This window comes from Saccopteryx leptura, chromosome 2 (assembly GCF_036850995.1).
Source record: "Saccopteryx leptura isolate mSacLep1 chromosome 2, mSacLep1_pri_phased_curated, whole genome shotgun sequence".
Taxonomy (NCBI): domain Eukaryota; kingdom Metazoa; phylum Chordata; class Mammalia; order Chiroptera; family Emballonuridae; genus Saccopteryx; species Saccopteryx leptura.
The window spans coordinates 199,481,656-199,503,949 of record NC_089504.1 but is presented as its reverse complement, the minus strand read 5'-3'; the positions used below and the strand labels follow the sequence as shown (position 1 = coordinate 199,503,949).

General features: G+C 37.8%; 1 protein-coding gene across 1 annotated transcript in view; it reads left to right on the top strand.

Annotated features, from left to right (window-relative positions):
- GPR149 (G protein-coupled receptor 149) overlaps positions 1-16,204 on the top strand; it is a 99,612-nt gene extending 83,408 nt beyond the window's left edge. Inside the window, 2 exon segments of the mRNA XM_066363581.1 lie at positions 15,630-15,852; positions 15,855-16,204. Coding sequence (XP_066219678.1) covers positions 15,630-15,852; positions 15,855-16,204 — 573 coding nt within the window.
- Positions 16,205-22,294: the final 6,090 nt, after the last annotated feature.

The following is a 22,294-nucleotide window of genomic DNA, read 5'->3' as shown; positions in this document are numbered from 1 at the left end:
ATATATTAAATTTTTTCTCCATAGATTTTTCCTCATCTAGCTGTGTTACCTCTCTTTCTTTTGTATCCATGATACTCGATTTTCTCTTCCTTAATGGCATCTGAGGGTGGTTTTGTTGATAGTATTAATGAGATTTAATAAAGAATAAAAAGTTAAAAATATAAAAAATTGAAGAGTTGTTTTTTTTTAAAAAATTAATAATAAAATAAAAATTTTAAAAAAAGGAAATTATTCCCCCCCTCCTTTTTCCCTCTCCTCTCCTCTCCCCTCTTTCTTGAGAAAATCTTGTGGTGAACTGTGAGTTATAACAAACAATGCCTGTAATGGAGGGCCTGAATTGGGGAAAAGTAATAAAGGGGCAGAAAAAAGAAAAAAAAAAGAAAAAGAAAAAAGAAGGGGTATGGACCCACAAAAAGCAAATAATGAAAAAATTTGGGTCAAGAATAAAATGATTTGCTTTTAGGTGCTGGTTGACTAAGAGTTATGATGAGAGGAATAAGGAGAAAACAGAAAAATGGGACAAATTAAATAATTACTATTGTATTTAGTGGAATAAGAACTAGATAAAATGGAGAGCCAGGGATGGGAGCACTGCTAGTGAGTTAAAAAGGTGAAGTAAAAACCCCCCAGAATGCCACAAACATAAGTTTGAGTCCCAGATAAGATAATTTGTTTGTTATTGAGGTTTGAATGAGAGGAGATGTAAAGGAGAAAGGAAGAAACTAATATAGAGGGAGAAAAGAAAGAGAGAGAGAGAAAAATAAGAGGGAACCACTAAAAGAAGAAAAAAGAAAAAAGAGGAGAGAGAGAGAGAGAGAGAGAGAGTTAAGGGTCTTGGAGTGCAACCTTCATAGAGAGAAAGGAAGAGGAGAGAAAAGATAATGGGAGATGTAACATTTATGGGTAGTGTAGTTCAAGGAGAGGATAGAGTAAGACCGGCAGAGAGTTAATCGGCCAAATTGGAGGAGGAAAAAAAATATCAAGAATGAAGATAAGAGAAACAAATGAACAAATATAATAAAATGGGATAGGTTATAAAGTCTGCAGATTATTCATGATTTTGAGAGGTTATCTTCTTGCTTTTTCTTTTCTCTCCCTCTTCCTGGTCGGTGACTCTGTACCCCGGGTTCTGACCCTTTGGCATGCTCAGGTAGAGGTTTGCAGTTGATAAGTCTCTATGGCAAGGTCATGTATTGTGCTTTAGTCTCATTGGCAGTCGAGGCTCATTAGCATTTATAGGCTCTGACAGTGAGAGAGTCCGTGTTCCTGGAGCCTTTCTCCTAGTCTTTCCTTCCTCAATTAATAGCCTGATAATCCAGCTATGGGGTTGCTGTTGCCTCTGCCTGGATAGTAAGAGGCTCAAAGAGCTGGCAACTCCCCACTCTATTTCCACTCAGCACAGGGCTCTGGGTAAGGCTCAGTCAGTCAGAGCTGCTAGCATAATCTGGCGGGGTTTCTGCCCACTCTGTCCGGTAACACAGGCGGGTGCCCACTTCCGGGGCGCTTGGAGGAAACCCTCACTCACTATCTGTGCGCACAGACCAGGATATCTGGCCAGCAGTCTCACGTTCTGAGTGAAACCCCCAACCGCATGGAAAAGTTGCAGCATTGGAATTGGCTCTTGCTCCATCCCCGTGCGCGGCTTTTGCAAGGTGCTGGGGCAGCCCGAGATTCCGCTTGGCCCACACAAAGGCCCCTGACTCTACCCCTCTGTGCGATAACACGGGCGCGCTCTGCCAAGGCACTCGGAGGAATCTCTCGCTCACTATCTGCACGCGCAGACCAGGATATGAGGCCGGCCGCGTTTCCCTCTGAGTGAATCCCCTACCAGCAGGAAAAGTTCCACCGTTGGAATTAGTTTTCACTGCCTCCCGTGCACAGCTTTCCCAGGACGCTGGGGATTCCCAGAAATTCCACTTTCAGCCCACAGAAAGGCCTCTGACTCTGCCTCTGTGTGGGGTAACACGGGCACCCACTTCCGGGGCTTAGGAAGAAATCTCTCGCCCACTATCTGCGCGCTCCGACCAGGAGATCGGGTAAAATGGCTGCCCCGCTTGTCTTTCTTTGTTTGGGTTTGGCGCGAGTGTTAGCTTGTATTGCCCGGGTTGCCACAGGATCAGTTTTTCCTCAGCTTGGATCTCCGTGCCACAGCCTGGTTTGGCCATTTGTGTTGCAGCCTGGATCTATTCACCCCCTTTGCCCACCTCAGTTTCTATATTCACGGATCCCAGAAAAACCGCCCTGTTTAGGTTAGTGAGGAAGGCGGAGCATTTCTTACTCCCTATTTCCTTCAGGGTTTGGTTATATATTTAGTCAATTTTTTGCTTGACCATACCTTCGGGTGTATTGCGAAACATCTGGAGGCTCCAAGGATAGGTTTTTCTGTTTCTGGTTGAAGATCTTGTTGAGTTTTGGGGGAGATTTATCGGTATCTCTTCCTACCCCACCATTACTCTGATGTCATCTGTCGATAGCCTTTGTTTTAAAGTCTATTTTGTCTGATATAAGTATTGCTACCCCAACCTTTTTTTCATTTCCATTTGCATGAAATATTTTTTTCATTCCTTTCAGTCTATGTGTATCTTTTGTTTTGAGGTGTGTCAATTATAGACAGCATAAGTATGAGTCCTGTTTTCTTATCCACACAGTTACCCTATGTTTTTTTATTGGAGCATTTAATCCATTTACATTTAAGGTTATTATTGATATATAGTAGTTTATTGCAATTTTATTCTTTAAAGCTACATTCCTCTTATAATAGATTCTCCCCCCCCCCCTTTGTTCTGTTTACAACAGGCCCCTTAAGATTTCTTGTAGCATTGGTTTGGTTATAATGAATTCCTTGAGTTTTTTGTTGTTGTTCTTGTTTTGTCTGGAAAGCTTTTTATTTCTCCTTTAATTTTAAATGATAGCCTTGCTGGATAGAGAAGTCTTGGTTGTAGGCTTTTGTTTTGCATTTCTTTGAATATTTCTTGCCATTTCCTTCTGGCCTCTAATGTTTCTGTTGAGAAGTCAAATGGCATCCTTATGGGGGCTCCTCTGTAGGTTATTGACTGCTTTTCTCTCACAGATTTTACTATTCTTTCTTTATCTCTTAATTTTTGTATTTTAATTATGATGTGTCTTGGTGTTGGCCTTTTTGAGTTCATCCTCAATGGAACTCTTTGTGCTTCTTGAACTTGTGTGACTTTTTTCTTCATTAATTAAGGAAGTTTTCAGATATGATTTCTTTTTTTTTTTTTTTTTTTACAGAGACAGAGAGAGTCAGAGAGAGGGATAGACAGGGACAGACAGACAGGAACGGAGAGATGAGAAGCATCAATCATTAGTTTTTCTTTGTGTGTTGTGACACCTTAGTTGTTCATTGATTGCTTTCTCATATGTGCCTTGACTGCGGGCCTTCAGCAGACCGAGCAACCCCTTGCTCGAGCCAGCAACCTTGGGTCCAAGCTGGTGAGTTTTTTGCTCAAATCAGATGAGCCCACACTCAAGCTGGTGAACTCAGGGTCTCGAACCTGGGTCCTCCGCATCCCAGTTTAATGCTCTATCCACTGTGCCACTGCCTGATCAGGCCAAGTATGATTTCTTCAATCAAATTTCCTATCCCTGGTTCTTTCTCTTCTTCAGGAACCCCTATCATGCGAATGTTATTTCTCTTTATGTTGTCACAGAGCTCTCTTAGAGTTTCCTCAGACTTTTGAGCTTCTTTTCTTCTTGCTGCTCTGCTTCTGTGCTTTTGTTTGTCTTGTCCTCTAACTCTCTGATTCAATCCTCAGCTTTATCCATCCAGCTTTTGATTCCTTCCAGTGTGGTCTTCATTTCTGGTATTGTATTTGTCTTTTCTGACTCATTTTTTTTTATTATTATTTCAATGTCCTTTCTTTTTTTTTTAATTTTTTTATTTTTTATTTTTTATTTTTTGTATTTTTCTGAAGCTGGAAACGGGGAGAGACAGTCAGACAGACTCCCGCATGCGCCCGACCGGGATCCACCCGGCACGCCCACCAGGGGCGACGCTCTGCCCACCAGGGGGCGATGCTCTGCCCCTCTGGGGCATCGCTCTACCGCGACCAGAGCCACTCTAGCGCCTGGGGCAGAGGTCAAGGAGCCATTCCCAGCGCCCGGGCCATCTTTGCTCCAATGGTGCCTTGGCTGCAGGAGGGGAAGAGAGAGACAGAGAGGAAGGGGGGGTGGAGCAGCAAATGGGCGCTTCTCCTATGTGCCCTGGCCGGGAATCGAACCCGGGTCCCCCGCACGCCAGGCCGACTCTCCACCGCTGAGCCAACCGGCCAGGGCCTCAATGTCCTTTCTTATACTTACTATCTCTTTATTTAAGTGCTTACTATGTCCATTCATTGTTGCTCTAAGCTCTTTGAGCATTTTAATAATCATTATTTTAAACTCTGCATCCAGTAATTTCATTCTTTCTGTCTCATTCACATCTTTTTCAGGAGATTTCTCCTGTTGATTTATTAGGTTGTATTTCTCTGCCTTATATTTTTTCTGTGATTAAGAAGGGTGTGCCCACAAGTGTCCAATGGGTGTGGCCTCTGTTTTCCTTGGTTGTGATCTGTTTGCAGGCCTGCCACCACTCCCTCCCCAGCTGTGGCCTCAGGCTTTGGGCATGGGCGTTGCTGGAACAGGCCTGCTGGGCATTTGCTGTGGTTTCTGCCTCGCCTCCATGTGTGCAACTGTTTTTGCATTCCCAGGCTGCAAGCCTTGGCCTGACCAGCCTCTGCACCACTTCTGAGGGCTGGACTGTGCTCCTGTGCCATGGCTGCAAGCCAAGGCCTCCCCCAGCCTTCACCCCACCCCTGCCAATGGGACTGCATTCACCTCTTTGGGCTGCAAGCCCTGGCCAACCCCCTGCCTCAGCCCTGGTCCCTCAGGCAGGACTGCGCTCATGTACCAGGCCTGCAAGCCTCAGCCCTGGGTGCGGCTGTGCTCCTGCGCCCAGCCGCAAGTTTATGCTGGTTCCCCGGCTTTTGCTTTGCCCCTGCAGGCAGGACTGCAGGCAGGACTGCTCTCGCGTGCCCTGCTCACAGACACGGGTCAGACCACTTCCATTCACCCCTTCTGCCGCCACGACAGCCCTCGGCCACCGCTGGGTGGCTGCACTTGCACCCGGGCCACAGCTGCGGCCAGGCACTGGCTTCCACCCCCGCCGACGGAACTTTGCTTCTGCATACTGCCACCTGCCCACCTGCCCACCCTCTAGTGAGTGCTCAGCACTGTAAGATTGGCAATGCAGCTCAGACCTCAGCACTCAACAGTGTATCCCTGATGGTTCCCTTCTTCTAAGTGACTCTGCTCTGACTGCAGCGGGAGAGCTTCTGTTTAGTTGGTGACCCACTTCCCTTTGCTGGTATTGCTGGTTCCAGGAAAAATATTCACTTCAGATTTGGGGAGTGACTCAGCCCAGAATTTAGGTGGCTGTTCCTCAAAGTGTTTCTCCCTGTGCCTCCTAGATTACACTCTCTTCCTGCTACTCTGGTTCTCTCAGCTTTCCCCATCCCCCATAGCCCTGGGTGAGTAGTTTGAAAGAGGTTTTCTATGTGGTCCCTTTAAGACAAATCCTGGGTCTGAAAAATCTGTATCTTTCTTGCAAACAGTATCCTGGCTTGTTTTGCAACTAAATACTGTTGTACAACTCTTTTAAGCTCTGGGGCTGCAGTCTGGAGCTTCATTCCTGGGGCCCAGGTCCCTCCCCTCTCCACTAAACTCATTTCCAACCACATGAGTCCCTCTAGGCTGCCACTCGCTCCCAGGAGCTGGGCAGCCCTCTCCACGTTTCTGCTTTTCCTACCAGTCTCAGTGTGGCTTATTCAGTAATTATTTTTAACTTTTTTTATTTTTCTGAAGCTGGAAACGGGGAGGCAGTCAGACAGACTCCTGCATGCGCCCAACCGGGATCCATCTGGCACGCCCACCAGGGGGTGATGCTCTGCCCATCTGGGGCGTAGCTCTGTTGTGACCAGAGCCACTCTAGTGCCTGAGGCAGAGGCCATGGAGCCATCCTCAGCGCTCGGGCCAACTTTGCTACAATGGAGCCTTGGCTGCGGGAGGGGAAGAGAGAGACAGAGAGGAAGGAGAGGGGGAGGGGTAGAGAAGCAAATGGACGCTTCTCCTGTGTGCCCTGGTCAGGAATCGAACCTGGGACTTTCTCATGCCACGCTGATGCTCTACCACTGAGCCAACCGGCCAGGGCCATAATTATTGATTAAAGCATCCTCTTAGTGTAGTCCAAAGTTGGTTCTACCAGATGATTATCCTTAAAATTAAGTTGTATTCCACTTTGGTTCTGGGAAGTGAAAGTTGGTACATCCGCCTACTCCATTACCATCTTGCCGCATAATTATGGGTGCTGAGAAGTCCTGTGATCTCTCATCTGGAAGCTAGAAGCCCAGGAAAACTAGTATTGCAGTTTCCATCCAAACCTGAAGGCTCAAAAACTAAGGACGCCAATGGTGTAAGTCCCAGTCTGAGACTGAAGACCTAAGAATCAGGAATGTGAATATCTTAGGGCAGGAAAAAATGCAATCCCAGCTCTAGCAGATAGAGCTAATTTGCCCTCTCCTTGCTATATTTTTAAATGTTCCTGTCTGATCACCCTAAACAATCTTAGATGATCAACTTGACTTATTCCTTAATATATTGTACTTTTACATGCCTAAACATCACCCAAATCATCTATAGATAGTCTATATTATTTTATTATATTAAAATTTCAGTCACTTGAATTATTCATAAGTTAATGATAGAATTCTAGATTCCAGGGCAGAAAACCAAATACGCACTTCTGGCTAAGAGATTTCTTATAAAGTGACAACCTGATACAATGGAAAGAGCGCTTAACTGGGACTTAAGGAGCTTGAGACCTGGTGTCAGTCCACTATTATTACCTATGTGATGCTGGGCAAGTAGTTCTACATCCCTGGTTGTAAGTTCTCCCACTATGAAATGAGAAATTAGAACTCTATGGTCTCTGGGGAGTGTTATGATCCTATGTACTCTAATATTTCTATCTTGAGTGATTCAGATAATCAACAGAATACTTCATCTTGTTAGAAGAAAAATTCGGAGCAACTCATTCATATTGTAAGTTTGCCCTGAATTTACCTAGAGGCTTACAGTGAAAAGAAAAAAAAATTCAAAATGTGCAAAGTCAGTACCTGAATCAATCATCACAGCAGATTATTGTGTTAATGTATTTATATGGCATGCTTTTTCCTCCTGAAGCATTTCTGAGATTTAGAGACTGTTTTTCATTTCCAAACAAAAAAGCTCCCAGCCACCTATGCTCAGGAATATAGCAAAAATGGATTATTATTATTCCTAACAGCTTAGCTAATTCATTGACTTTCAAATGGAAGGAAAGCAGAAACTACTAAATGGATAGTTTTATGTTCTCTGAATCTACCATTTTTTTATCATGCACTAAACTTGCACACACAATTCAGTTCCCTAATATTCTACTTTATTTTTATTTTACAATGTTCTAATATGTTCTTCTGATGTATTTGTAACTATTATCATTTACTATACAGGGCTGTTAAAATATAGAAAATGAATTTTAAACAGCAGTATTTTTAAAAGATGATCTTATTTTTTATGCTTTAGAAAGTTAAGATACCGAATTTAAAAAGTTGACAAATTTAATGTTTCAGATTCATTCATTGATGCACATATTTATTCTTCTTTTTCCTTTCTGGTAATTTGTTATTTTTCTTGTCATAGGTACCATTCACTATGCTTTTATTTTTTAAATAAAAAATATTTTTATTTTTTTATTTATTTTTATTTATTCATTTTTAGAGAGGAGAGAGGGAGAGAGAGGAGAGAGAGACAGAGAGAGAGAAGGGGGGAGGAGCTGGAAGCATCAACTCCCATATGTGCCTTGACCAGGCAAGCCCAGAGTTTTGAACCGGTGACTTCAGCATTTCCAGGTCGACACTTTATCCACTGCGCCACCACAGGTCAGGCTAAAAAATATTTTTAAATAAAAAATATTTTTAAAGAAACAGTCATGTGCCACCCACTGTTCTAGATGGCAGAGAAATGAAGATCAACAAGGAAATGCTTCCTTCCCTTGAGGAGATTACATTCTACGTGTATTTGACAGAAGTGCCACATAATTCTCGTCTCCAGAAGAAAATGGGCAGTGTCAAACTCTGCAAAATGCTGATTAACATATGTGTCTTAGGAATGTTTTGCATAAAACATTATATACTGCTCACAAAAATTAGGGGATATTTCAAAATGAATAAAAAAGCATTTGATTTTTTATTAAACAAGAACATCAGAAAAGCAAAGGATAAGTCAAACAAAGTTGTCTGGTTATGCAAATGAGATGCAAAACCAACTTTTATTTCATTGGTGAAAATACACTATACAAAAGTCTAAGAGTATTGGAGTATCCCTGATCCCCTAATTTTTTGAGCAGTGCATTACATTCCTTGGGGAGCCAAAACAAATGACCACAAACTTGGATAGCTTAAAACAACAGAATCTATTGACTTATATTTTTGAAGGCCAGATGTACTAAATCAAGGTATAGGTAGGGCAATACTCCTCTAATGCTCTAAGAGAGGATCCTTTCTTCTTGGTTGATAACAGTGTAACTCCAATTGCTATTTCCTTTTTCTCATGTCCATCTTCCCAATGTGAGTCTTTGTACAATTTTCTCTTTCCTTAAAGGACAAGCCATTGGAATTGGGGCTCTCCCTAATCCAGTATGAGTTAATCTTAATTTGATTACATCTGTAAAGACCCTATTTCCAAATGAGGTCAGATTCACAGGTTATGGGCAGATATGAAATCTGAAGAGGACACTATTCAACTCAGTACAAAGATCAAAATAAATTAAACCAACATTAATAATTTTTGTAGTATCTCCTTACAATTAATGTTAATTTTCTCTTCAGGTTTTACTGCTTTTTACTTTTAGTCTTTTTTTTAATAGTTCTTGAGCTTTTTTAGTGGTTTGCAAATCTGTAGGCTACAAGATAAAAAGTATATATATTTTGTGACTCAAGTTCTGTAGTATTTCTTTTTTTTTAAGATGAATTCTTTATTTTAATTTAGTGTGTATAGGGACAGTGGTTGGATTCAATGTTTATAATACTCTAATAAAATTATCCAGAAGAATCTGACTAATATAGGCCATCTTGAAAGCTCTATATATATATATTTACCTGACTACAACCAGAGGATCTTTTTTCTTTTTGAAATTATATTTTTAAAATTTTTCTTGTCATAGGACCATCCTCTATGCTTTTAAAATGTGAATAAAAAATAAGGTATAAACTAATTGAAACACTCATTCTAATCAAACAAACCATTAGGGCAAAATTTTGAGATAGCACCCACTACCTAGTTTGTCTCCTCTCTCCTAATCTAAAAATAGCACAAACCCAAATGCAAAACAAACCCCAAAAGCACACAAACAACAAACCAACTACCAAACTCAATTCAGAGGTTGACTACCATCATAGGCAACCCACATTCATTACCCCATTCCGATATCCTTGATGTCCTTCTAGTAATATTTTATACTCTCTGCCCCCTCTGTTACCCAATCAACTTCCATGAACAAAATCAGCATCATCATCAAATAATTTAGAAATATAAGACATAAAAGTTGAAATCTCCCATCTACTTCCAGAAAAACAACTGTTTGGTATATAACCTTTCAAACCTTTTTCTATGCCCGTGATATATATATGTGTGTGTGCCTGTATGTCTCTGCATATATAAATATTTTTTATTCCTAGAGGTATATACTTTACAGGGTTGATTTATGGTAGTTGTTTTTCTACAAGAAAACTGGATTATACCATATATATTTTGCAATTTGCTTTTATAACTTAAAATGTATTGAAATTGTTTACATAGGCAGAACTTTCAGGATAGTTTTCTAGTACATAACTGTACCATAATTTATTTAGGTATTTTCTGAATGATGGACATTATATTATTTCTAATTTGTGGGTTTACAAGAAGGCTGAAATAAACATTCTTATGTGTTGATAGTTGATACTGGAATTGACTTACAGAAACAGGATTGCTGATAAATATATGTAGCTTATATTTTATAATCAAATACGGTCAAAATGCACTCTAATGATCTATCTTTTTATTTCTTCTTTCTTGTGTATGGAAAACAATTTGAGAGGCTAAAAATAAGATATTGTTTATATTACTTTTTTATTATTGGTGAAATTTCATATATTTATTCTCCATTTGTATTTCTTCCTTTCATTGATCTGGCCCACTTTCCACTTGATTTTTCTGCTGGGATGCTCATCTCATTGATTTGTATTGATAATAACTATATATTATGAGTATTACATATTGTCTTATGTGTATTACAAATATCTTTTCCTGGGCTGCCATTTGTCTTTTATAATTACCTTTAGCATATGTTTCTACACAGACACTTAAATTTTTTCTACAATCAAATCAGTCCATCTTTTACTTTTGTACTGATTTTACTGTTTACTTTTATAATTTTCAGTTCAGATTTGGAAAGCTATTCCCCCAGGATTTTAAAGTAGTATTAAGACACAAAAATTATTTTCGCATATAACATAAAAAAGCTCTAATTAAATTTTATAATAGTCAAATATATATAAAAGCTCAACTGAATCCTTAATTATTTTTGATATATCATCTTCATGATATACTAAATCTGGTTTCTTGACTGCTTAACTTATCAAATCTTGCCATTAACAGTCTGTATTAATTATTGTAACTTCATATTATCTTTGTAAATCTACCTCATTAGTCTGTTCCCAAATTTTATTGACTATCCACAAGCATTTGCTCTTAAAAATAAACCTTAGAATGAACTTTTCAAATTTCAAAATAGAATTCTATTGAAATATTTATTAAAATTATATGAAATTAATAAAGTAAAATTGCTTTACTTTTAATATAGAGTTTTCTCATGTGAAAACTGTTTCTTTTGTCTTCTATTTATTCAGGACTTTTTAAAATTACAATATTTCACTGTTTTCCTCATATAGCTTTCACACATTTTTATAGTTCTGTTGATGTTATGAATGGGACTTAAATTGTTTTGTTTTGTTTTGTTTTGGGTTTTTTTTTTGTATTTTTCTGAAGCTGGAAACGGGGAGAGACAGTCAGACAGACTCCCGCATGTGCCCAACCGAGATCCACCCGGCACGCCCACCAGGGAGCGACGCTCTGCCCACCAGGGGGCGATGCTCTGCCCCTCCGGGGTGTCGCTCTGTCGCGACCAGAGCCACTCTAGCGCCTGGGGCAGAGGCCAAGGAGCCATCCCCAGCGCCTGGGCCATCTTTGATCCAATGGAGCCTCGCTGCGGGAGGGGAAGAGAGAGACAGAGAGGAAGGAGAGGGGGAGGGGTGGAGAAGCAGATGGGCGCTTCTCCTGTGTGCCCTGGCCGGGAATCGAACCCGGGACTTCTGCATGCCAGGCTGACGCTCTATCACTGAGCCAACCGGCCAGGGCAAATTTTTTTTTTATGATTAGAAACTTCAGTTAATTTTTACTATTTACCTAGAATTCAGCCACTGTACTAAATTCCTGAATTATTGCATTTTAGATTTGCTTCTCTAACTATGTAGGTAGACAATATTTTCATCTATAAATTATAATAAATTTGAATCTTCCTACTGTCTATATTTCTTACTTCTTTTTCTTGATAATTTCCCAGCTGGGACCTCTAGAACAATGCTCAAGAGCATTAATATCAGGTCTTTGTGCTCATCTGTTAAACACTGACCTCTTATCTGGGGAGGATCTTTAGGCCTTCTTTCCCTTCACTGTTATTCTAGAATCTCACAATTATTTAGCTTAGATCTACTGTAGCACAAATTACATAAAAATGCTATTGTTTATGAGCTTTGTTATTTCTGTATTCTATGGGTTCTTAAGATATGAGAGTCTCTTCATTTTTGCTATAGACCTATGAGCTAACCCAGTGCTAGTACATAATAGTAGTTCAATGTGTTCTCATGGTTTCTAATTTCTTTCCATTTTAGTGCTCCATCCATATCTTAAAAGAGGTAGAAAATTCATTGCTTTTACTCAAATTCTGCCAGCTTTTTCCTTGAATCTCTATCCCTATTACTGCCTCTTAAATTCAAGCCCTTATTTTCCTTTCACTAACACAATGCTTCTCTAAATTAAATAATAGACAAGTCCCTTTTAAAAGAAAAAAAAATTCTATACACTTGTCAATTTTAATTTCTCTGATTTTGCTTAGACACTCAAAATTTGGCATCAACTCTTTACACTTATACTTCTTACACAAATCTAATCCCAAAACAACTTATATATTACTTTCATAACTAGTAAAATTAAAACTACTGAATTAGCCTTAAGTAAAAGTACTGTTTTGCTGAAACAAACTTGCCAATTTTAAATGAATAATATAAAGACATATGCTCAGATCTGTTTCCATACAATCTGTCTCTGTTTTTACTTCTATGCCTCTCAAATTGAGACTATCTTTTCAAAGAAAACGATTTCAATATTTGCAGAAAAATTAATATAGGTATACTTTGTATATGTATTACATGTATGTTACCTGTGTATGTATGTATATATACACAACCTTTCAGCATACATGTTCAGATACTATAAAGATTCATGAAAGAAAAAAATTTACAAAATAAATTTGACAAGAAAAAACTTTGTCTGCTATTTCAAAATAATCAGACCATATACTTAGCAAAACTCAGACACTCTGCAACTCTCAAATGCAACTTTTAATGAGCTGTCAGTTGATAACTGAGTACAGCTTGTTTGTTCATTTAAGGATAAAGTTAGCACCAGGGAGTTAATGAAGTCCACATTATGTGGATGTATAAAACCAGATGCAAAATATTGTATATCACATTTGCTTTCATATTAATTGTTCATCAGTGATACAAGTTGATACGTAGTATAAAGACATGTTATGCTCTTGATTCTGTAGCAAATGTAATTTTAAAATAGACATACCAGTATTACTGGACACTGGTACAGTCTGTAGGATTTTGTTTATACAGTGTACCATATCAAAGAGAAAACATAACAAGTTTTAAAGTTTTGATATAGATTTCTTTTTTCTTCCAATTAAGTGCAATATAAGGAAATTTAGCTTTCAGGTTAACTAACTTTAAGAATAAAGAAGGCTATATTTATACATATTTCACATTATTAAATGACAATTTAATTTTCTGATTACATAATGTCTCAGTCAATTATGATTTTTTTTTAAAAAAATGGAAGTTTCTGACTTTGATAACAAAAAAATATATTTTCTCAAGATGAATAATTTTTAGGTTGGCCCTTTAACTCATAACTTATTACTTCAGAAAACAAAGCTATTGAAAATGTAAATCTTTTCTTGATTTGGAAGATCAAATATCATCTCATATGAAATATTTTACTAGAGGTTGTCATTCTTTCAACCCCACAGAACTTGGTTCCTATCTCTACTATGACAGTTAGAGATTAAATTTTTGTGGGTTTTTTTCATGTATTTCTCAACCAATTACCTGTAAAGTTTCTGAATCAAGTATAGTATATCTTATATGTATTATATTATATATACTAATTTAGTGTATAGTATTCCTGTACATCCAATGCAAGCTCAGACTTTTGCACATATGTAATAGGTACTAAGCAAATGTTTAATGAATGTATGTACAAAAAATAAATTAAAGTCACTCTTTCTTTACCAAAAGTTGCCACCACTCAAATAGTGCTCTGGTACAGCAACTAAGTGTTATGCCTCTGTCTCTCCTGCTTCAGTCAACATCACACATGTGAAGTGGATGAAGTTCTTTGCTCTAACAGAAGGGTAAACTGAACTTTGTAGTGTAAGTTTTCAAAGTTCATGGCTCTTTAGGGTGCAAGGCCCTAAAGTTGGGTTCCCAGGTCTCTTTGTAAATTAACAAGTTCAAGACTTCTCCATAGAGAACAACAGAAAACCTGGTGATGGTCTCTAAATTCAAGGAGTGAGGCATATCCAAACTGTTTTCCAATAATGATACTCTGATCTTCCTCTAGCCCAGTGGTTCTCAACCCTTCTAATGCCGTGACCCCGCAATACAGTTCCTCATGTTGCGGTGACCCCAAACCAAAAAATAATTTTGGTGGCTACTTCATAACTGTAATTTTGCTACAGTTATGATTCAGAATGTAAATACCTGATATGCATTATGTATTTTCTGATGGCTTTAGGCGACCCTGCTGGGGTCGTGACCCACAGGTTGAGAACCGCTGCTCTAGCCCCTCTGAGGTCCATATATGAAATGCCCGTGGCTAATAGAGTGACCAACTATACTGGTTTCATTGGGATTAAGAGATTTCCTGGGACATAGGGGCTTCAGTGCTAAACTGGGACAGTCACAGGTAACTGGGAAGGTTGATCATCCTAAACTGGCAAAAAACCATGAGCCCTCATTCTGATTCCTCCTGTTTGAAAAGCACTCTTAAGTCAATTTAGTTAGTATCTCCAGGCTCTATAGGTGACATATGAATAAAAAGTGTAGGTTAACCATTCTCTTTCCCCTTCTTCTTCTGGACTATGACAGTTCTTTAGTTATAGCAGTGGATCCCACACCTTAGCATGCAACAGAATCACCTGGAAGTTTTGTTTCAAATACAGATTGCTGAAACCCACTCTCAGAGTTTCTAATTCGGTAGGTTTGGGGTAGAACTCAACACTGTATTTCTTACAAGTTACAAGGTGATGCTGATGATGTTTGGTCTAGATACCTAAGTTTGAGAACCATTGCTCTAGAATCTGGCATATTGTTATCTTCCTGAGACCAACATGTAATAAATAAGGAACCTATTGAAATTATAAAGACATAAGTCAACAATATAAAGTACAGACTATTATAAAAATTGGTATTGTTTTCTGCATTTCTTTCTCAATAGTTAGACCAATCTAAAAATTTAATACAAAAAGTTTTAAATATAATATAAAAGGCTTACATTAGGGAAGTTTTTGCAGAGATACGGGAGAGTTACCTATCATTGGGTTTACTTTAAGGACTTTGATTTTTCTGTGAAAGCGTAAGTACTCTGTAGCACAGTTGTAGCGACATTTGGTTGCTCTTATGTGCTCAGACAGAACAGTTGAAATATATTTTGTACTTAACCTGAATCATAGTTTCACAACTATCATTCTCTCTGACATACTAAGCAGGAAAAAAGTACATTTTGATAACAAAGTGCATTTTTTTCAACCTAGTACACTTCTTAATGTAACTTAATATATAACAAAAATATAAAAGCAATTTCAGATTGTACATATGGACTCAATTTTGTGCTCATATTCTGCTCTTGGAAATATCTACTGTTGCCTATCAGTACACAAATATTGCCTTCCACAGTGGGAATATGTCCCATATCTTCAAAGAAAGGTTCCTGAGTGCCCTCATTTAGATGCTATATTTGACCTAGGAGAAACTGAATGATGGTACTTCAATGGCAGAATTTATATCCATTATCTGTAAAAGATTTCTAGGAAAATGGTTCTGAAATAGAAAAATGTTACCATTTGGATGAATAAAATGACTGACTGTCTGAATGGAATAATCTCAGAAACTAATTTCACTAATAACCATTTCTGTTTCTGTCCCCAGCATTGCAGTGGTGCCCTTGCCATCCCCTTGTGTGCATTCCAGGGGATGGTGTTCCTCCAAGCCCCCACAGGGAAAATGCTATCTCTTTCTACCTATGAGGTAAGCGCAGAAGGACAGAAAATAACCCCAGTCTTTAAGAAAATAGAGGTCTATCGATCCAAAAGTGTTGGCCATGAACCAAACTCAGAAGATTCTCCATCCATGTTTGCAGACACCAGTGTGAAAAACACTTGGAAGTTCTTGAAATTTGTGATAATGAAGAGGCCTTGGACACTGTGTCAATTATTAGCAACATCAGCCAGTCCTCCACACAGGTCAGATCTCCATCCCTACGCTTCTCGCGGAAAGAAAACAGATTTGTTTCATGTGATTTAGGAGAAACAGCTTCATATTCTCTCTTTTTACCCACGAGTAATCCTGATGGTGATATCAACATCTCCATCCCGGACACTGTTGAAGCACACAGGCAGAACAGTAAGAGGCAGCATCCAGAGAAGGATGGCTACCAAGAGGAAATCCAGTTGTTAAATAAAGCTTACAGGGAAAGAGAGGAAGAAAGCAAGAGTAGCCAGTGATCACTGGTCCAATACAGGCAAGAATGGTTCTGAAACTTCAAACTGCTAAACAGCTTTGTTCTCAGGCTATTTGATTTCCTTTTCCATTTGTTGGTTTACATAAACTTTACAGATTTGCTAGTTAAATATTTTCAGTGCAAACAGTTAAGTGCTTTTGATATGTTACCTATAGATCACACACTATAGTAATTTAAAGATTTGTTTCTTATCCAATTTTTAAAAGTATTTTCTAAATCAACTTTTGGTCTAGTTGACTAATGTTTTGCCTGTGTTTGTCAACCTCAGAGTAAACAAAAAATTGTATAAACTGAATAAGTATATTGTTCCTTCTACCCATAATGCTGGTATGTAAAAACTGCATGGAGAACAAAGACATTTGAGGAATAAAAGCAATGTAGCAGCACTCTGAGTTGCATTTAAAGAGGCCTGCTGGAATGTGGCTAGCAAAGCAAGCTTATAAGTCACAGCTTTAGCTTTACACTGATGTCCAGCAGGTGTATTCTTGTGTACAATGGCAAATTAACCTCCATCAAACCATGCATGTTCCTAGTCTATAAATACTTGCTTCTTTCATTTGTATAAAATACAAAATTGTTTACAAAATTTTTTCTTTTCTTTCTCTCCTTCATATAACAGTGTTTTCCTTTCCATCATTTCAGTATGTCAAAGAGTCACTTAAAACAAATACAGTACATTGTGTGTTACAAGTCACATTAGAAATAGTCCTTAACAGAAACATTATTGGAAAGGTTGTAAATGTAAACTACTTCATTTCTAGAATTGTCTTGTTTATTTGAATGGGAATTGAGGAAAACACTGCCAGGTTAAGTTTTATGAGGTGCATCCAACTGGGGTAACAACTTCTGGATAAAGGTTTGAAAAATAAACTAAGTCCAAAACACAAGTGTCCTTTCCTAAAGCTGCAGATTTCACACACTTCTTAGCCATTCTTAAAGCATAGAAAATTTTAGTTCAAATATTATTCTAACTTTAAGTGCTTTTAATTTCTTTCTAAAGATATGTGTATCTCAAGCAAAGAAACAATTCACTATATGTTATTAAATGATTTTAAGGAACATATTTCAAGATTAATGAAAATCAAAACTTAAAGAACTCAACAATTAGACTGGAAAATAGCAATACCTTTTTCCCTTCCATGTTCCACCCCCAAAGTCCCCCCAAACACAATGGATGTGGGCCTATGCTGGGGAATTGGGGAAAAAAAAGCCTGTTGTTGAATTAAATGTATTGACACAATACCAGGATAATTTAGCCCAAAGCCATAGTTTGAAAAGCTAATATGCATCACATTACTAACCTGTAACAAACACTTCTAACTCCAAGCAACAATAGTTGAATCTGTAAAAAACAAACAAACCTTTAAAGGGGCTGTGCCTAAACCTGAGTGGTTCCTCCTCTGAGCCTGGTTCAGAGACGGGAAGGTTGAGTTGTTCCTCCTCCTGAGCCTGGTTCAGAGACGGGAAGGTTGGGTGGTTCCTCCTCTGAGCCTGGTTCAGAGATGGGAAGGTTAAGTTATAAAGTATAAAGTCTACTTACTCTTTAATGTGATTGTGACAGTAATAATGTGTTTCTGATATAATAAGAAGTTATATAATACCTTTATAGATATCTTGTGCTAAATTTAAATATATCACTCTGCATAATTATATTGTTCTTATTAATAAAAACTATATTTCATATATTTATCTCTTTTCTCTGTAAATTATGTATCTGAAGACAAAAACTACTTGTTACCTAATAAAAAGATCACCATCTGGTGGTGATTTCTATAAACTGAAAAGACATAATCCCTAAAACTCCCTAGAAATATAGACACATAATACATAATCCCAAAGACTTCCAAGGGTCGTGACTGCCAGAAGCAGCCATTTTAAAAGAGCAAAAATCACAGTATTACTGAAAACAGAAGAAGAAAGAGACCTGGTACACATTCTTTGGAAGCTTTTCTCAATATGGTTCTATAGTTACTGTATTTGATAGTCTCTTAATTTCTCACATTAATCAGCTCCTTTCACTCATTTACTTATAATATTTAATAAGTACTGTATGCTAAATACTGTTCTAGGTAGTAGAATTATAACTGAAAACAAAAACAAAACAAATATAAATATACTATGTGTTTGAGTCAACTGTAAATTTAGAAAACATAGTCTCTAAACAAAAGTTCCCTCACTTCTGACACCAACTATGAGTTCAGAATGTTCCCCAAACTGCTATCAATTTCAATAATTCACCAGAAAATCTCACAGAACTCACTGAAAACTGTATACTCACAGTGACATACTATGCCAGCGAAAGAAATCAACCAAGAGAAGCACACACTGCAGAATCCAGAAGAAGTCTAAATGTGGAGCTTTTGCTGTCCTCTCCTTGTTGAGACTGGAGTAGCATTTCCTGTATATATGTGTTTAAATATGTTGGTTATACAGTAGAAAGAACACTGGGCTAGGAACCAGAAGGCTCAATTTTAATCTCTGATCCTGATTCTGACCCTACCACTGTCAGACCACACTTAAACTCTTCAGAACACAGTTTATTCCAGAGTAGATGTTAGAAAGATTAGAGATGAAGTGAGCCCAGATAGGTTAGATTATTTTAGAAACCTTTTAGCCATCCTAAAGTCCTAAATGAAGGCTATGAATCTTCAAATCCTCCTGTTATACAAAAACTTAGTGTAATTACATGATTCTTTTCTTTGTTCAAGAAATACATCCTTGAAAGATTTGGGAAGAGAAAAGATTTCATATTATTGGATCAAGAAACCTCAATATTCACCAATTTTAGAATTAAGACCAAGAAAAATCCTGAATTTTCTGAAAAACTCCCAAAGGTAAATAACACAAGAGAAGCTGGGGGTAGGAACTGACACACAGGAGGACAGGTCAATTTGAGGTAATAAAAAAGTAAAACCTCCTAGCATTTGAGGGCAATACAAGGATTCCTGAGAAAATTTTCTCTTTAGCACAAACAATGGATATACTGAAATCTATAACCAGAGGTTATATTACTAAAACTAGGTATATTTATTCACCAGAAGTGGATATATATTTTGAAACATATATTATTTCAAACATGATCTTGTAAAGCCCTAAGCAGGAAATGTGGCAAAAGTTGAGATGGGAGAAGACGGTGATAATATAAATACATCTTCCCTGCTTCCTCCTGCATACATCCTCCTATGATAAGAAAGCCTTCGTGTTTTACTTCCTGTGTGCCAGGGATTTCCATTTCTTCACATCACTCTTCCCAAGACAGACTTTACTTTGTCCTTATCTGGAGTTACAATTGTAAAATGTCTACTGGGGAATTTGGTTTATGAGGAGAAGATTGAAAATATACCTACCTAGTATTTTTTAAATATCTCTGATAAATAGATAACTGAGGTTTTGATGATTGAAAATAGAAGCTTTATAAAATAAAGAAGCATAAGTAATATGCAGACACCTAGTTTTTTTCTAACTTTCATAAGACTTGCATTATTTTTTATGAACCATATCAGTGATATGGTATTCTTTCCTTGGAGAGGTCTCATTCTTTTCAGTCTTTCTGTTCTTTGACTTTCTTGGCCCAATGTAGTAAAATAGAAGAAAAATAGTACCTACTTATAATACCTGACATACAATAAACACTCATCAAATGCTATGAATCATATTTTCATTCCTTTTCTTACTGCTGGATGTCAAATGGACAACGGCAGAAGTGCCTCTGATACAACATGAGAAGTCTATAAAACAGTCATAATGGTGGGGCAACATGACTTTGAAGGGAACCTGAGGTAGCACTTAGAGCAGATTGTATCTTGCAAAAATGGGTGCAATCTCTCCCATCCCACATGTTTTTCTTATAATGTGATGTTGACTCTCCTCCTATAGCTAGAAAAGCCTAACTGCCCCTTTACGTGGTTGGACAACTGTGACTCAACTAATCAAGTACAGTGAACATATAATAAAGAAACTTCTAAAGCTAGTTAATAAAAACGTCACCATTCTCAGTAACACTTGCTCTTAGAACCCAGGTTCTATTCCGTGTGAGGAGGCTAAAACTATGCCACACATAGAAACCAAATGGAGAAGCTATGTGTAGGTATTCCAGCCCAGCTAAAGTTCCAGCTCCAAACCAGCATCAACTACCAGATGTTTGAGTGAAGATGTCTGCCAATGATTGCAGCCCCCAGCTATCAAGTCTTCCCATTAGAGAGAGGAATAAAAGAATGTAAAAGGCCTAATAGAAAGTAAAACTTCAAAATTACTTGAAACAAACCAAAAAAATGAGCTGGCAATTTTATGGTCTTTCCTCTATTTCCTTATTGCCTAGCAAGGAGGGAATTTAGAAATAAGATTAGTAATAAATAAACCAAGAATGCCCTGACATTTTCTTTGCCCATCTGAGTGTATTTTAAATAAATTTATGATTTTATTTTAAGCTATAGTCAAGAAGTGTCATTCTCTACAAATTCAAATATTTTCAGTGTAACCAAAATTTTCTAATTTGAGTCCAAAAATTTCATATGACAGGATATTCTATTGTTATTTAATAAGTTATTTTATATTCTTCCTGATATACGAAAAACAAACATTTTTTCCCATTTCCCATCTTCAAACAGCTAGATCTTTAGACTCTATAGAGGTTTGAAATTACTTAAATTCACATATCTGCTCTTCTCCTCATCCCAAGGTAAGTAAGAATCAATTAAGGGTTCCATTTTCCAAGGGGACCACTAAAAAGCAGTCCCCACCCAGGCTTTCATGAATATTATACCCATGAAAAATTGCACCAGACTTGTTTCACAGTAAAGAATATAAAGAATAAGAGACTCTCCAAGACTGGGAAAACTGATAGTTTCCCACAGTGGTATGGTCTTGTGTGTCTCACCCTTGCTGCATTTCAGAGGTGGGTGGAATGGGAGGTAGATACTTATGTAAGTTAGATACCAAACACTGTGGGTTTGAAATCAAATGATCAGTCGAGAGAATATTTGAGAGAGACACCTTTTTTTGCCTATCCAGAGCACAACAAATGGCAGACCACAACAAATGGCAGACCACCAGTAAGAGTAACAATGACAATCATTATGAACCAGTCAAACCAGTTGTTTTCTGGCATTAGGTAACTTAAGAATTCTTGTGGTTCCAACCCCAGTAGAAAAAGAGAAAACCCAAACCCAAGTAACAAATGACACTTGCTTCTGACCAATATCTTTCTGATCTTTCCTTGAAAAATCACAGTTTTGTGAAGATTTTTACTACAATGTCATTTGTTCTAAGTGTCTGGCTAAAGCAGTACCAAAACCAATACTGTACTACATTCTGAGGACATTAGGAAAAATTAGTAATTTTAAAGTCATGACTAAGATTCTGGTTAAGATCAATATATGTGAGGTGAAGAGAAATAATACACTTCATCAGGAAAAAGAAATAACACTACCTCTCTGGGGTTGCCATGAGGATTGTGTGAAATATGAACTGTTGTTACTTTCTATTGTTGCCAAAATATATTACTACAAACTCAGAAACTTACTACAAATTTACTACCTTACAGTTATATGTAGCATAGACGTTTTGACAAGGGTCCTCAATGGTGTTGGCAGGGTATTCCTTTCCAGAGGCCTTAAGAGAGAATCTGTTACTTTGTTTTAGTTCTGGAAGCTCTCTGCATTCTTTGGCTCATAGTCTCCTTTCTCCATTTCCAAAGACAGGGACAGCTGGCTGACTAATATCACATCACTATAAACTTCATGATTTGTTGTTACACTTATTTACACATTCATTGATTGATTCTTGCATGTGCCCTGATCGGGGATCAAACCTGTAACCTTGGCATACTGGGATGATGCTCTACTGAGCTATTTGGCCAGGGATGGAATAGTCTCATTTTATGGTCAACTGATTAGCAACTTTAAATTCCCTTGGCCATGTAATATAACATATTCACAGGTTCCAGGAATTAGGATGTGGACATCTTTGGGGATCATTATTCCATGGATCACAAACGTGAATCACCTAGCCCACTTCCTAGCAAATGCTAAGTGAGCAATAAATGTTGGTTCTCTTCTCCAATTACTCTCTGTAT